This window comes from Topomyia yanbarensis, chromosome 3 (assembly GCF_030247195.1).
Source record: "Topomyia yanbarensis strain Yona2022 chromosome 3, ASM3024719v1, whole genome shotgun sequence".
Taxonomy (NCBI): Eukaryota; Metazoa; Arthropoda; class Insecta; order Diptera; family Culicidae; genus Topomyia; species Topomyia yanbarensis.
In genome coordinates, this window is record NC_080672.1 from 408467694 (window position 1) to 408484113 (window position 16420).

The window sequence follows — 16420 nt, forward strand, 5'->3', positions numbered from 1 at the left end:
CGAACCGTGGCAGATAATGAACACTAGTTAAACTGATACGTATGACGATGCATCAAGTGTAAAAATAACCGAACTCGACACCATTGGCGGAGTTGCGGTGCTATACCATGCTGACTTCGGAAGGCTGATAGAAAACGGCTGACTACAACAGGGCTGAACATGAATTTTTAATGCCGGAAAACAGATCAGTTTAAGCTATGCTCACCAAAGAACCTGGAAGAGTTCATCGATCTCGAGCAAACCCCACACTCACTGGTCTTATGCAACCGACGAATATACGCCCAAGGGAAGCGTTGATTGGGAAATGGTGGACCAAGATTGAGTAACCTGGAAATATAAAATACATTCGATGCTCGTTTGTACTAATTCTTTATTTTTATTATTTTTATTTTTCGTGCTATCATATTAATTTACTTATTATATAATCGGAACACATATTGGAAAAACTGATGTAATTTAACTTTGGTACCCGATGATGACATTCGACAAAACTCCTATACCGTGCGTGGAAATTCAATACACTATACTACGCACTAATTGTAAAAAAAATTCACGTTTTTAACACAACATAAATTGCATACTTGATCAAAGTTCACTTCAATAAAATAACAAAAAAAAATAACAAAATATAACATAAAATGCTTACACTTCCTCACAATGTAAAAATGTACGAGACGAATAATGAATAAAGTACATATAATATCTTTCACGTAAATTTTCGCTTGATAACCGGGGTAGCAGACAATCGCTCCAAATACTCCTGTGCGCTATTGACAATTTCCTTCGAGGTTGCTTTACAGTATACGAAGTACTGTTCGTAGTATCCCTGGTTGCTTAGGGTACTCCTGTTGATTACGCAAATGTGAGTTTAATTAGGTCAAAAGCTCATATCCTATCGACCAGCATACTTACATAATACTAGTGACCGCAGTTTGATTGTCAATCAGGTAGCCCTGCTCATCATAAAGCGGTACATCGCGTGGTGCCATCTCGCTAGCGTACGGAACACGTTTGTGCACCTGGAAGAACAAATCTCCTCCGAAACGCTTGTTGAGATGATCAATCTTGAAAACAGACGTAGGGAATAACGATTAACGATAAATATATGTTGATATGGGATCACACGAAACACTTACATCACTTGGTTCGCTTGAAACGTAAATTTGAGTGAACATTTTCCGCCGACGTATTCGGGCTAGCAAATGCTGTACGTCTCGTAGCTTTGTATCGTCGCTACTTTCAATCAGACTAACGACACTGTCGTCCAGGTACAAATAGATGGGTGGCGATTGGTGAGCCTGAGAGATTTTTTCGCTGAAAAGAAAGAAAACTTGATAGCCATTGATTCTAGGACGATGCATTTCTGACTGTAACATACCCTTTTAATCTGAATCCGCATTTTTCGGCCTGAGTGAGTACATCAATCATTCTGGGAAGGATTAGAAACATGCAGTTATTTTTTAGTAAAATTTAATGCCCAAATTCATTGACACTCACAGTTTCTCCACAGCAAGTGTAGTGGGATGCTGATAGCACTCAATGTGCAGTTTAGCTCGAGCCTCAAACATTTCTACTATACACCGATAATCGCTAACCCGATAAGCAATGTGAGCCACGTTACTATCATCGCGTATCACTCGAGCATAATCGAACAAATGGACAAAATCTTTATCAAATCGGACAACATTGTTCAAATAAAAGGCATCACGCAGTAAATAATCCCACTTATCAACGTCGATTTTGTACCGTTTGTTGTGTACAATTTCCGACAGAAACATGGTGTCCGGGGTGAGCAGTGTTTGAAGTGCTTCCTGATTACCGGTTATCAGTGCACAGATCAACTGCTCCGCGTAGTAATGCTCGTATGATTCCTGAGACAGCTGAATGTCGTTGGTTGCAAACAGCTGACGAGCCATGTCACAGGACGATTGCTCATGCTAGAAGACAATTGCTACGTAAATATTAGTTTTATTTTAAGTCTACGATTCAATTACCGTCCAATCTTTATCTTCACCACTATGGACAAAATCCTCCCACATGTGAGAAAAAGGCCCGTGTCCAACATCGTGCAGTAAGCCGGCCAACTGAAAGATCATTTTTTCAGATATATTCCAATAATCACAGTTTAGATTAAAAGCTACCGTAACACACTTTCGATGAATGTCACTAATCACCACGCCTGAGTTTTTCTCCAGAGTTTCCAGCAACTTTCTAGCTAAGAAGCAAACCCTACCCACCAAAAAACGATTAAAGTTAGCGAAGACAACAACCATTATGCTTACCGACTTACCCAAGACAGTGCTCGAACCGGGTGTGAGTAACGCAAGGAAATACTTTCGAGCTCGATCCCAACTGTTTCAGATTGCGGAGTCTTTGGAACTCAGGGGTATCGACAACTTGCCGTACATATGCCGGATAGCTGACTCGACCGTGGATAGCATCGTTAATGGTCCAGCTGGACGTCGATTGGTTGTCAACAATGTTGGAAATCTTATCCATGGTAATCGGCCACGAACGAGCTGAAAATTTGGATGAAATTAATGAAATTTGTCGTTAAATGTCTATGAAGCCCTATACTTGATAGGATTGATAAAAAGCGCACTTACAAGCAGGAATCCTAAATCAATTATTTAATTTTGATTATTAGTTTGAAGAGATACGATTAACAAACTATCTTTGATGCGATTTCTCCACACAAAGTGCACGCGAAAGAATTTAATTTGTTCACATCTATGCATATCGTAAATGACTCATTTCTTTTATTCCCATTAAGTAGACTGTGCGAGGAATATTGTTTGTAGCTCATTCCTGACTAGTTAGCAACTACAAAGCAATCGTGTGGGTATATGCCATAGCAAACAGAACAGTTCTTGAGATTTCTCTCTTCACTAAAATATTCAACTAAAACATTCAACTAATCCCAAATGTGGCTCACTCTTTAACGAACATACCTATCTATAAATAATCAACTAATCTCAACTATGCGGTGGCAGCTATGCCCTTGCATAAATAAAACAAAATTACGATCCACAAAGAATGCATTCATATACAGCATATTCATGTTTATACATGATCCGGTATGATCACTATTATGCTGCATTGGATCGAAGATCAATTTATCCCATTCTACAGGGCGTCGATGTCGTTGCATTATAAACAAGAAATGACGTTGTCGTGACGACGCGAGAACGCGACGCGTGGTAACTTTTTTTTTTCATTATTAAGCGTTTATCACCATAGCAACCAACCCAACCGCGAAATAAGTGCCAAACAATAGCATTGTAGATGCATTTTATCGATTTTATCGTGTCCCTTGGAAAAAAAAAATATCTTACCGCGACGGTGACCTCTGTAAATTCACATTTTTCTACTTAAAAGCAAATATTTGAATATTTTGAAAAAAAAAACATCGTCGATTCATTCTGCATAAAACTCGCGAATTAGCGCGTTTAAAACATCAATGCGGATTTCGGTTTGAAACTTAAGTCAGGGTGTAGGGTCGTTCGAGTTTTTTTTTTCATAATATGGATCATATGATCTTTGTTGACATTATAGTGAGCCTAATATATCTCGGCTCTGTAAACGAAGTCACTATAAGTAAACAGGAAACTAGTTACGGAGGAACAAGCTGCCTAACACCTGATGACCTTCGCATTCCTTATCGTAATCTTTAGTTTATGATTAGGTAAGATCGCTAGAATAATACAACAATAACACCAATGCATACTAACCTTCTTAGCGTATTTATCCAAACTTTTATTTCTTCAAGCGATCGATTTTCAGATCTCGATTCCTCTCGACTAGCTCAACTAGTTAATTGAACTCTACCATTCGATAGTAGGTACGTTGTACGTACATTCACAGTGTTTCAACAAAGAAACCTCTTACGGAACTATCCAAAAATCATTTGCACACTGCACACTCTCGACGGAACAATGAATATAACAACTAACGGAACAGAATGCATATGGTCACTCGAAGCACACTAGCTCATGCGATCGACCGATCGATAGTGAACAACGCGGGTGAACTAATGTGGCAACGAGCCCAGTATGCTGCTTCGAAAGAGGCACCACTTTTTCCAATAATATTTTCGTATGTTCTGACGAGCTTTCTTATTGGAAATTTGTCTTGAGATGATGTTTGACACTTGCATAAGCTTTTTTCGAGCAGGAACTTTATACGCCAGTGAAAACCTCATCGACCAAAGCCATGTGGTGCACTGTTAAAAAAAAACTGCCGTATGCGTAGATTTGTTGATTTTTAAAAAATGGACTTCAGAAGACTTTTGGTTTATTTATGGTAGTTTGTTTCAAGCTACAAGCCATTCAATTTTGTAGTTATAACTTCATGAAAACTACTGAAAATAGGCAATGCATTTGTTTTATATTCTAATTTCGCTCCCCGAATTAGGTCATCAGACCATATCTCGACAAATATATGATTACGGCCTAAAAGCCAACTGTCACAATCCACTTTGAATGGAAATTCCGGACCAACCGTTACACGCCAATCACAGATGTTGGTAGTAAACGAAAGAGAAAAGTTTTTCTTTCATAAACTGTTGTGAACTGTGTTCGACTAGTAACGGTTTGTCTGGAATTTCCATTCAAAGTGTATTTTGACAGTTGGCTTTTAGGCCGTAATCATATGTTTGTCGAGATATGTTGTATTTGGTCTTTTCCACTACAGCTGACGTTAAAAATACGTAGTAATTTTTTCACTTTTTCACGTAAAACGGTAAGAAAAATGATTCCATAAAATCACAGAGCTACCAGACATGACACTCGAGATCATCAATGTTGCAAAAATTTAATGGCTTTTTCAAACGTTACTTAATCATGCTCATTATTTTTCGTACTGGCCGCAAATGGCGCGCGGCCATACGAGATGATTGACAATGCCCAAACATACACTATTCATCGCCCTCGGTTGTTAATGTCGTTATTGACACTGTGCTGAATGAATGGTTTTTGTGTGAAACAAAAATAATGCTTTTTATAATCGTTTGTCTTGAAATCGACTCTAAGTGAGTATGAAGAAAGCGAGGGTGTTAAGTTTTTAGAAGATATTTTGGGGGAGCAATTTTCGGAGTAAGCAGTTACCGCCACGACGACGATTTTGGCGGATTGCACACTTATTTCATAACGTTTTTCTACTGAATATCATATGCGAGTAGTTTAGAATATGATATTTACACAAAATTAGGAATTATAACTAATCCATTTGAAAATAAAATAATAAAAAAAACAAACATTCAATTCTTAGATTTCAATTATATAGCATAAAACACTACACACGACGGTTTGTGCACGTCCTACTGTCTTCAGCAATTGACTTGTGGAGAACAGTTCACATTACAGCACTGAACAATCAAATTGTCCGCATCGCTTTCTGAGCCAATGATAATCTTGTTTAGTCAACAAAAACGAACCATATATCAGCTTCCTCTAGCTTGGTCACATAGTGAAGTTGCCTGTAAAGAAACTTCTACCTTTTCCAAAATTCGATCGTCGGAACAAATAAGACCCCCTCCCCCTTTGTTTAATTGATGCTTGTTGTTAGATTCGGTGGCCTAAAGAACATTGCATACACTTAGTTGAGCTCGGTAATTGCCCGTACAGCCGAGTGATCAGTAAATGTTTATACTGATATCTCGGAAAATTTTAATTTGCTTGCTGATTTTCAGTGAAATATTTCCCGAATCTCAGCAAACAATTAGAGCTTTTACGGAGATCTCAGCAAAAATGCCTTCGCCGAGTGCTCGGCTATTCAAATCTCGGCAAAAGTTGCCAAAAATGCTGAGATTCGGCAGAAAATATTAAGCGTTCATAAAAATATTTAACCTTACTTTTCCGACAGTACAGAAAGCTTGTTTGCATGGACTTGATTTTTGATTCCAACCAATACAATAAACTTGGTTCAAATTCTAACACCATGTAAACAAGCTCGAATTGTCATTTTTTCGAGCATTTTTACTCATATGACGTCTTCTTGCAATATCCCATACAACTTACGCACACCAATGTACCGTCATGTCAAATGAATTGTACAATTCAATGAACTGTTGTCAGTGTCTTGTCCGGGCGGTCTGTGATCAATTTGAGTTAATAGTACCACAGATCGTTGACCACAACTTCCACAAAACAAGTTGGACTGTAAAAGAGGCTTAATAATTGTTTTACTGTGTAAAACATATGTAGCTAAATTGTGGCTGGCTGCCTAAGAAGTATTGACATATTGCTTCCTAATGTGTAGTTAGTTTACCAAACGAGTCACAGTGGAATCAACTCCTATTATCAAAGGTTAGTTTATTATCAAAGGTTAGTTTATTTTGTGGGACTGTAACGTAGAAATGGACGGTGTTGGGTTTTTAAACCCGAATCCCTGACCCGACCCGAACCCGACTGGTTTCGGTTTAGGTTCGGGTTCTTTAAATGTTCAACTCTCGAGTTTGGGTCAGGTTAAAATTTTAGATTCTAGGGCTCAGGTCGAGTTCGTGTTTGGGAAATTTAAAACTCTCGGATTCGAGTCGAGTTGGATTCTACGGCTACATCCGATAAAATCAGGCACCACCATTGCTTTCCAGTTCTACGTTGCGGAACTTGACCTTCTACCACAGACTAACAGGTATAACACTCGAAAACAATGCTTCACTCGCTTTAACGGTCATTTTAAATATATTTGTAGTTGGGACTGTGGCCACATTTGAAATTATGGCGCCACTGACATATGAACAAGCATATGGGGGATAGACCACTAGTGAAAAATTGTTCCAAAACCTGAGGGGTAACCCACCAGTAAATAAGTGATTGGGACTGTGAATAAAAGGTGGAGCTAGTGTTCTGGAAAAATTGTCAGATCGATGTTTTTTGAGGGAATTCCCTCATAGTGTTATGTCTGTTAGTCTGTGGTATTACTATATTGCTTCCAAATGTGTAGTTAGTTTACCAAACGAGTCACAGTGGAATCAAATACAGTATTTGAGTCATGTCACGTGTACGTACCTGAGCCGTAGAAAAGTCTATTGAAACCATCTTCGGCCATTCTAAACCATTCTCAAGCAATGTTGGAAATGAGAATCCATTTCGAACTAACCAACGAATTATAAATTATAAGTTCATCCCAGTCAAAAAGGGCAAGTTGCTGGCTGACGGGGGGCTATTTGCCAACTCGGATGCGCTAATTGCCTTTCAATTTGCCAGCAAATTGCTGGCAATTAGGGGGCTATTTCAAATGCAACATTTGGGCGATTTGCCGCCATCATTTTTTGCTGCTCTACCCGCCCTTTAATCGCCCCTAAATCGCCCAGGGAACACGCCATTTAATCGCCCTTAATTGCCTAATATGAAAATTACAAATAATACTTATTTTCGGATTCATTATCTAGTCCCATAAACTTATCACTACACTAGGTAAGCACCACTAAACTATAGGAAGAATCAATAGTGAAATTGGCATTGCACACCAAAACTTACTACAATCTGACTTTTATTAAAAGTTTAGGTCACAGATCTTGTTCCACTATATTTACACACTATTCCACAATTTCCCACATTCGTTGGCTAAATGAAGTGCACTAGACAAACAAAATACAAGCGAGAACACGCCAATTGTTTAAAAAAAAACTATTTTAAGCTTAAGCCAAACATGAACCGCCATGTTTGAAAAACGCAAAAACAACCAAGTTCTTTTCAGCCGCCAGAAAATTTGTCTAAGTGTTGAAATCGCCTTTAAATCGCATTTGCAAGTTGCATTTGTTCCTAGGGGCAATTAGCACAGGCGAGTTGAGTTAAACGTCAAACCACAGATAACAGACGTTTAGGCTAGAACAAAATTTCTTCAAAAACCTGTGTAAACTTTCAAATTGATAAACGTTGGAAATCCGTGTTTCACTATTGCCATCTGCGCAACTGTTTGCTATACGTGTTTGACAGCTGCACTCTAACTGCATTGCATCGATCATTGCGCCATCTACAAACGTTTGCCAAACGTGTTTCAGACGTCTGATTTATTCGGAATCTCAGTAGCGGGTATTTACACACGATTCAAATCGAGCTTAAACGTCTGTTATCTGTGATCAAACTATTTAAATCACCTGACCATGTTCGTCCGCATTTTTTTGCCCGGGATTTCATCAGAAGGTTCCAAAGTTGTTGCACTTTTAGCTTGCCAATACCTTTTAAAACCCATTATCTCGACCCATGTCAAATCAGATGACAATTCTAAAAAGCTTTCAAAAGAAAAACTTTGGCCGATTAGGCACATCAACAGAGATGCCAGATTTGCAGACAAGTCTGCAAATTCGCAGACTTTTAATTTAAACTGCAGATTTTTTGGATGACGCAGATATTTGCAGATTTTCTAGTTTGGTTGCAGATATTTGCAGATTTTTAAGTTTTGTTGCAGATATTTGCAGATTTTTAAATATAAAGGCTTTTGGTTACACTAGCTTTCCTGACATTTTTGTTCTTCCCAGACTTTTAAAATTATTATTGCAGACATTTGAAAAAAGTACCTGGCATCTCTGCACATCAAACAGTTACTGTCATCCAAAGAGAATAGGGAAAGAGACGAAGAGTGAAAATCAGTCAAAACGGCAACACGCCCTTTATGATGATTTCAACACTAGAATTTTGGCAACCGCTTCTATAGGCAGCACTTTAAATGACTCCTATTATATTTTGAAAACAAACCGTATGTCGATCGATGGATTTGTTTATCAAACGATGTGCATTTCGAAACAAAGAGATGAAATAATTCTAAAGCTTATTTTTACTCATACATATACTCTAGAATGCACCTTACAATCACGATTGAACTAAATTCTGATGAAAATTCAAATTTCTTTTTTGATAGAAGTACAATACTTATCTCCTCCAACTCAGGCATGAGTAATGTTTATTTACATTGCACGATTGGTCTGCTGAATAAGGTATTTTTGGCTTCACACTATTCGTCTCTTTCCCTATTCTCTTTGCTGTCATCGAGCATAATCGAGAGGATGGACAATTAACAGGATCGGCGCCAAAAGCAAATGAGATATTCTAAAACTTTAAGGCTCAAGTTACCTCAAGGCTTGGTAGTATGCGTAAGAAAAATTGTGTTCAGCTTTGCCACCAGATTATCCATTTAAACCTTTTCAAAACTCTAAAAGAAGAATATCAGTCGATTTATTAGGTCATCACGATTCAATTCATGCAAAATACCTGCTGGAAAAACCATCGGCTTAGCTGGATGGTGCTTTTGAAAAAGTGGCTGTGATTTTTTATCACACTACCACACCGAGCTGGGGTACGCAACACAACTGCGCAATGAAAAAACCACAGCCACTTTTTCAAAAGCACCATTTAGCTAAGCCGATGGTTTTTCCAGCAGGTATTTTGCATGAATTGAATCGTGATGATCTAATAAATCGACTGATATTCTTCTTTTAGAGTTTTAAAAAGGTTTAAATGGATAATCTGGTGGCAAAGCTGAACACAATTTTTCCTACGCACACTACCAAGCGTTCAATTCTAACACATGCTTAAAAAAGGTAACTTGAACCTTAAAAGTGTTTAGCACTGTTACTAATCGTGATAACTGTTCAAAATGCCTGAATCTCAAGTGAACGAAGGTGCATCCGGCTCGGGAACATCCAAGGAAACCAACTCGAGCAAAAAGAAAAGTTTGCCATGGTATGCTAGCGGTTTATTCACCTTGTTACATTCGTAAATAATTACTTGCATTCATTTCCAGGATTGAGAAATATCGTCCACAGCGGTTTGAGGAAATTGTCGGTAACGAGGACACCGTTAGTCGACTGGGTGTTTTTGCTACTCAGGGAAATGCACCGAATATCATAATTGCTGTGAGTCTTTGCCTCAAATGGATGTGCAGATGTCGAATGCAATTCACCAATTTCCGTTTTAGGGTCCGCCAGGTGTTGGTAAAACCACCACTATTCTTTGTTTGGCCCGTATCTTGCTGGGGGAAAATTTTCGAGAGGCGGTGCTGGAATTGAACGCGTCGAACGAACGCGGTATCGATGTGGTTCGCAATAAGATAAAAATGTTTGCCCAGCAAAAGGTGACTCTGCCGCGAGGGCGTCATAAGATTGTAATTCTCGATGAAGCTGACAGCATGACTGAAGGTGCTCAGCAAGCACTACGTAGGACCATGGAAATCTACAGTAATACGACACGTTTCGCGCTGGCTTGTAACACGAGTGAGAAAATAATCGAACCCATTCAGTCGCGTTGCGCAATGTTGCGTTTCTCGAAACTTTCCGACTCGCAGATCTTGGCCAAATTGATAGAAGTTTGCCAAAAGGAAGCTTTGAGCTATGACGAAGATGGACTGGAAGCGATCGTATTCACCGCACAGGGTGACATGAGACAGGCTCTTAATAATCTACAGTCAACTGCGAACGGCTTTGGCCACATCAGCGGGGCTAACGTTTTCAAGGTTTGTGACGAGCCCCACCCAATGCTGGTGCAAGATATGCTCGAGCACTGCATCAAAGGAGATATTCATAAGGCTTACAAGATCATGGCTAAATTGTGGCGACTGGGATACGCGGCTGAGGACGTTATCGGTAACGTTTTTCGCGTCTGCAAGAGGATGAATATGAATGAAAAGCTGAAGCTGTGCTTCATTAGAGAGATAGGAGAGACGCATATGAAGATCGTGGATGGTCTGAACTCGCTGCTGCAAATGTCCGGCATGCTATCGAAACTTTGTGAAGTTTCGTATGATTATTCATAGTCTCGATGTATTCAATAAACAATTTCAATCATTCGGACATTTTTGCCTTCAATCCGAAAGTTGCTGATGCTTCAAATCCATTTTATTAGAGTGAACCAAAATTACAGGTGCTGTATAGCTTAGTACTAATGACTTTTGATTATTGGTTATACTAAATAATTCTTATGTTTCATTATCACTAAAAATAGCAGCTAGCCTAAAAGTATAAAAGAATGTTGAACCTTTTGCATTTCAAGTGATTGTATTGGCAAAGTTGGTTTCTGTGAGAAAGTTAACCCTAATTCAGATTTAGCTACCAGAAGTACAAAAGATCAAAATATAGACTCTCCGGATTTCTACATGTTTGAAACCACATTCGAGGATTATTTTTTTTGTTTCACAACATATTACACCTACACTGACACCTACTGGTAGATCGGTTCAAAAAAGTGAACCATATATATGACTGACGACCATGCGTCTTCTTTTTTCTCTAAGCTTCTTTAAGGAGCGTTAACCGAGGATAGTTTCTCATAAATACTGGTCAGTTCATTGTACAGCTGTTTCTTCAGTTCCTCGGAAGCACCGAGCGGTCGGGTTCGGGAAACATCTTGATCTTGCGTTGGCGCGGCACACCGTTTTAACAGCATCGCCAACCGATCTGGGGTTTTCTGCGTTATTAGGATACCGGGGTAGCGTGGGGAGCCGAGGAAAATCTGTAGGGTCGAAAGAGATTCAGTTAGATAAAATTATTTTAAAAATGTTTCAACGAGCCTGATCAATTTACCTTTTCACAAATAATTTGAACATTGTTATTCAAAACCGTCGACTCGCACCAATTCTTCTCGACATTGCACTCTGACCGGCAGTACATTAAATTGCAATGCTCATCACGCGTACAGAAACTTCCACTCGAAATCTTTCGATTGATAGTATACTCCGTGAACAGGAATCTCAGATCGTCGTACTTCAATCGATTATTATTAATGCCAAACCGGGTCAAGTCAACGTGGCACATTTGAATCTCGTGCTGATCCAACTCATCAATATAGTCCAAAATTAGTACCGCCACCTTAATATGGTACCGCCAGCGGTCCACATCTATACTCTTCGTTAAATAGTAGCGATCCTCGTCGAAATCAACCGGATCGAGATGCTCGGAGGCAAACATCTCCCCGCAGTTTCCTGTGACATACGGAAAAAGATCTTTCTCGTTGAACAAGCTCATCATAGCATACTCGTGGTTCTGAATTAAGTTCCAGCTGTCACGCATACTGCTATGGAACATGGACAAGTGTTGTTTGTGCGAAAGTCGTAGTAAAGAGCGCATCTTGTCGAACGGGATATCCATGTTGTACTTGTTTGTAATGTATCGTTTAACGATGTTCTCGTATTCAGTCACAGAGGGATAGTGTTCCTTCTGGTACAGGCTGTCCACCCAAAATAGCTTTTCATAATTTTCATTCGGAACTGCTTGCTGAAATAGGGGATAGATTTTTGACTACGTTTTCCAGTTATTATCAAACAGCTTACGATTATGGTTAGAGGATCACCAAGTTTTTTGGTTTGGAATCTATTGGGATGATGTATTTCAAGGCTTGGATCCGGACATCGAAAGTCCCAGCTACAAAAATCCTGACACATGTAACCAGAAACACCTTCAGTTCGGTATCGTTTACACTGTGAAAGAATTTAAATTGAGCATAAAAATTGTTGATTCTTCCACCTCCATCGCCACTCATGAACCACTCACAAAAATACCGGCAAATGAACACGACGCTATATGCGTTCATTCCACAGATAACAATCAACGATGGGAGTGGGAGGAGGGGTTAGATTATTTGCTTGAATAGCCACAATGAAAAACTATGCTACACCTAGCTTCGTACCGACCGAACCCATATTGATATATATACTTACAAATTTATTAACTTTCCACTCGATTCCAGTATCAAAACAGTAATAGGACGAGGTTATGGTACAATACACCAGTGTAATCAGCACAAGGACGACCACCATCGAAATGACGTAGTGGCGCTTTCGCGGTGAAAAGCGTAACCTTCGGGCGAGATTTTTCCACTCCTTTTTTGTCAGGAGCAACATGATATTTGCTTTGAAAATATCACTTTGATCACACTTTATCTGTCTAATTCCGACCACCTCCTGCTGATGACCCGTCGAACAGCGTTCTTATACTGTATGGTCCGAGTTCGATTACTGCTTGAAAACTTTGGAAAATTGAGCAGCTCCAGGGACGACTACTCCGTAATGCTTATTCCGCCGTGACACCGAAGAAAACACACACCCGTAATTACATGTCTGGTCCAAAGCAGGTGGGTGGGTGGTTGGTGTAAAAGGATACGGCGCTCTCTCATTCTCTCGATGTTGCTGTTTTATTTTTTAAATAAACGTGTTGAATTCACCCAACGTTTATCGCACTTGCTGGATAAACTTAAAAGGAACTCATGCTCTTTCTCTCCTGTAAGTACTCACTGAGAAGATGAATGGTGGGTTGATTGAACATTTAGAGAATCTCGCTCGGTAGTCATTCAAACTTCTAGGGTAACTGTTGCACATTTTCATCGAGATCAAAAAATTCTGCCGAAATTTTTTAAAAGCGTTACTAAAATTGAAGTAGATAACTTTAACCACTAAATTGACACGCAAATTTTGTCAACTGAATTTCAATAGAAAGTATTACTTTTGAATATATTGGTTGGAATAAACCATAAAACATGTTCTAATGGAATCCCTTATTTTGCATTGCGTTGCGTTGTTATTCGTAGATTGCATATTAACGATCATCATGTTGCCTATAATAGGTAGTTTAACTCATCTTGCGTGTGAGAACGAACTTTATCTCTGTTGAGCTCAGCAAACCAATATCATGAGAATCGTCATTGCCGGTCACGACCATCTTCACCGATACTTAGGATAGGGTAGGAAATTTTGATGTAATACCTACTTAAGGAAGGTCACCGACTCAGCGACGCTTCCATAGATAATACGGAGTTGGATTGAAGGATAGCCAAAGGTTTAGGATTCGCTACAAGCAGGCACAAAATGAATATGATTTTATGCGGTGAGATGGTTAGTCTCCGAGTATACGAACAGTCACGGTAAAAAGATATTTAGTTGTTTTTCTTGTGTTTAAACTCTGGATAGCCGGCCATCGAGAGTGATTTACGTTTTCCCTAAACTACAGTATTTTGAACTCCAAACTGTCTGATATCGCTAATCGCTTGAGAATTAGGTAGTAAGTAGAAGTAGACGCGTTTCTATTTGGATCAGTCTTTTTTTATTTATTCATTTTTTAGCGTGCTGATGTCCAATGTATCATGCTCCTAACAACACGTGGTAAGTCGCCAGTGATACAATTAAAACTTCTAATTGATTCCGCTTCTGATGTCTTCTCCCTGATCTCCTCTTGGGTATCCCCTAGGTCTGAAGCGGATCCCTCGACTATTAAGTAAATCAGAAAGACAGAGAGCGCCGGTAACCGTACTGTCCCCGAATACTGATTTCCCTGCAACTACTCTGCCAATCATTATTCGCACAGACCTACCAGACATGACACTCGAGGTCACCAAAGTGTTGCAAAAATCTAACGGCCTTTTCAAACGTTAATTTATCATACTCATTACGTTTCGTGCTCGCCGCAAGTAGCCCGCAACCATATGAGATGATGGACGGCATTCCTGTCCAAACACACACTATTGAGCACCCGCGGCTGTTATTGTAGTTGTTGATATTGTCGCGCTTATAATAAAATCTCACATTGTGGGCATCTGAAAGGCGCATCAAATATAGACACTGAGACAGTCGAACATAATCGAACTATAGGAGTGCACACTTTTCGAAGTAACTTATTCGCACTACAGTTACTATATTACATGCAAGTAAACAAAGATTCTAGCTTCTGATGACAATTTTATAACTCGTTAGTATAGCTCATGCCTTTCATAAGAGTAATTATTGTTAAGAGGTTTTAATATAGACTTTCTAAAACCTGAATACGTGTAATAATCTATGATAAAACTGTATATAACTTAATTTCTTGTTGTATGTTAGTTTTATTCCAGTTTTAATAAAGTATATATAGAACCGTTTCACAACCACTATATAAACTTGTAACCTAAAGCTTTATCATGGAAGCCATAACATAGTTTTATAGTGAAATTTAGGAACAAATGAAATGACAGCTGCATAAAACCATAATAAAATCACCGGTTTCAAGGATTCCTTCATAAAACCAGGATAAAACAATGATAAATCCCCGAGGCATTTTAATTGTTACTTGGGTAATCAGTCTCTATTGAAAATGAATGTAGAGGATCTTCTCTTGCAATGTTTGTTTATTTTTCTGCCAGCTTTGTGCTTTTCAAAAGCTTCAAAGAAAAAGCTGCCTATGAATTTATATAGGCGGCTGTCACGCGCCTATCTGGATTGAGCTTTCATATAATCGCACATCGAGCGATTATCCTGCAAGGCACAATATTGTGCCAAATGAACGGCTTTAGACAAACCCAATAATAAAACTGGGGCCCTGCAATTGTTTTTTATGATCGTTTGTCGTGAATTCAAGACCCTAAATAAGTATGAAGAAAATGAGGGTGTTGTGAGATATAGATGGCGTCAGCATCCGAAGAATTGATAAAATTGGTTTAATGAGCTATACTTATCAATCAAATTCTGTTTTAAAAATTGTCTGCATTTAAATCAAAATGGGACGCTTATTACTGCTGCAAATAGCAAATACAAGTTCTTGTTACACAAAAAACTTGCTGGCAACCTTAGAGCGGCATTTAGTAAGCAGTTGGTGCGGCCTGTACGTTTCGGTGAATGTCTCAATATTCTCCCCATTTTGCGAACCGACATTGGACTAAGTAAGTTGGTGATTCCTTTCGAGAAGAAATATAAAGCGTCATATTGGAGATCCTGCCAGACATTCGCTGAATTGCGGAGAAGGAAACTGCTTCTGGTTTATTTATTTGTATTAAGGGAATCACCCCGCATGATGTAAGCAAATCATTCAGCGGTGCTGGTGAATGAGAAACGAATTAGGATAAAACAATAATTGCGTGTTGTTTGCTTAGGTAACGCTACTCTGGCAATGTCTGCCATTTTATGAATGCTATAGCAAAGCAATTGGGCTGAAAAAGTTTAATGGTGTTTTTCGCTTGTGAAAAATTTGCGACAGAAGGGCGGGTTTCCAAAAATTATAAAGAGCGATAATAAACCACCTTTTGGCGAGGATTACAGATTATAGTGCTTTGAACGTGACATCATAAATCAATTTTCTACACTATTGTTTCCGCAGCAGTCAAAGTGTTGGCTGAAGCCTACATGAAAATGGTAAACAAAGCTATAGCAGCTGCTGTGAGTTCGGATAACAACCACAACAAGAAGTTGCAGGCAGCAGTGAGGGCTCATAATGCGGCCACCCACCCCTTACTCAAGAGCCATCGGAAGAGGTGATGTTCGGAAGGAAAATTAAAAGAAGTCTCTCACTCTTAGAGCTAGAACCCATCACAACGAGAACCTGTTGAAAGAGTGAGATCGCACAGCTAAACTTCGAGGTAAATCTCTAGAGGACAGTTGACGTTCCGCTCGAGAATTTCGGGTTAAACTCGGCGATGTGGTCATTGTCGAACGTCAGAGCCGGACAAAGGGTTCTATAGGTTCAACCTAA

The 16420-nt window shown here is 39.2% G+C and overlaps 3 protein-coding genes across 3 annotated transcripts; 1 reads left to right on the plus strand and 2 right to left on the minus strand.

Moving 5' to 3' along the window:
• Window positions 1-352: 352 nt before the first annotated feature.
• Window positions 353-4122, minus strand: LOC131692049 (deoxynucleoside triphosphate triphosphohydrolase SAMHD1). Its single transcript, XM_058978885.1, has 9 exons — window positions 3732-4122; window positions 2291-2519; window positions 2142-2229; window positions 1995-2084; window positions 1498-1937; window positions 1379-1429; window positions 1137-1314; window positions 913-1064; window positions 353-845 (listed from the first exon to the last, which is right to left on the minus strand). The coding sequence occupies exons 2-9, from the start codon at window positions 2497-2499 to the stop codon at window positions 707-709; spliced, it is 1347 nt and encodes a 448-aa protein (XP_058834868.1). The 5' UTR covers window positions 2500-2519; window positions 3732-4122; the 3' UTR covers window positions 353-706.
• A 4865-nt stretch (window positions 4123-8987) lies between these two features.
• LOC131690890 (replication factor C subunit 2) lies at window positions 8988-10780 on the plus strand. The gene is made up of 4 exons (XM_058976962.1): window positions 8988-9055; window positions 9551-9680; window positions 9742-9853; window positions 9916-10780. The coding sequence occupies exons 2-4, from the start codon at window positions 9595-9597 to the stop codon at window positions 10747-10749; spliced, it is 1032 nt and encodes a 343-aa protein (XP_058832945.1). The 5' UTR covers window positions 8988-9055; window positions 9551-9594; the 3' UTR covers window positions 10750-10780.
• A 42-nt stretch (window positions 10781-10822) lies between these two features.
• LOC131690889 (divergent protein kinase domain 1C) lies at window positions 10823-13072 on the minus strand. The gene is made up of 4 exons (XM_058976961.1): window positions 12649-13072; window positions 12262-12408; window positions 11516-12205; window positions 10823-11444 (listed from the first exon to the last, which is right to left on the minus strand). Exons 1-4 carry the CDS (start codon window positions 12829-12831, stop codon window positions 11232-11234), a joined length of 1233 nt encoding a protein of 410 aa, XP_058832944.1. The 5' UTR covers window positions 12832-13072; the 3' UTR covers window positions 10823-11231.
• Window positions 13073-16420: the final 3348 nt, after the last annotated feature.

Bases quoted from the DNA above. Each gene is read 5' to 3' on its own strand.
- LOC131692049 (XM_058978885.1), bottom strand. From the start codon at position 2,499: ATGGATAAGATTTCCAACATTGTTGACAACCAATCGACGTCCAGCTGG. The intron at 2,085-2,141 runs GTAGCTTTTAAT...ATGATCTTTCAG, and splicing joins TTCATCGAAAGTGTGTTACG to TTGGCCGGCTTACTGCACGA. The intron at 1,938-1,994 runs GTAATTGAATCG...ATTGTCTTCTAG, and splicing joins GTGAAGATAAAGATTGGACG to CATGAGCAATCGTCCTGTGA.
- LOC131690890 (XM_058976962.1), top strand. From the start codon at position 9,595: ATGCCTGAATCTCAAGTGAACGAAGGTGCATCCGGCTCGGGAACATCC. The intron at 9,681-9,741 runs GTATGCTAGCGG...ATTCATTTCCAG, and splicing joins AAAAAGAAAAGTTTGCCATG to GATTGAGAAATATCGTCCAC. The intron at 9,854-9,915 runs GTGAGTCTTTGC...TTTCCGTTTTAG, and splicing joins CACCGAATATCATAATTGCT to GGTCCGCCAGGTGTTGGTAA.
- LOC131690889 (XM_058976961.1), bottom strand. From the start codon at position 12,831: ATGTTGCTCCTGACAAAAAAGGAGTGGAAAAATCTCGCCCGAAGGTTA. The intron at 12,409-12,648 runs GTAAGTATATAT...ATTCTTTCACAG, and splicing joins AGTGGAAAGTTAATAAATTT to TGTAAACGATACCGAACTGA. The intron at 11,445-11,515 runs GTAAATTGATCA...TCGACCCTACAG, and splicing joins TTCAAATTATTTGTGAAAAG to ATTTTCCTCGGCTCCCCACG.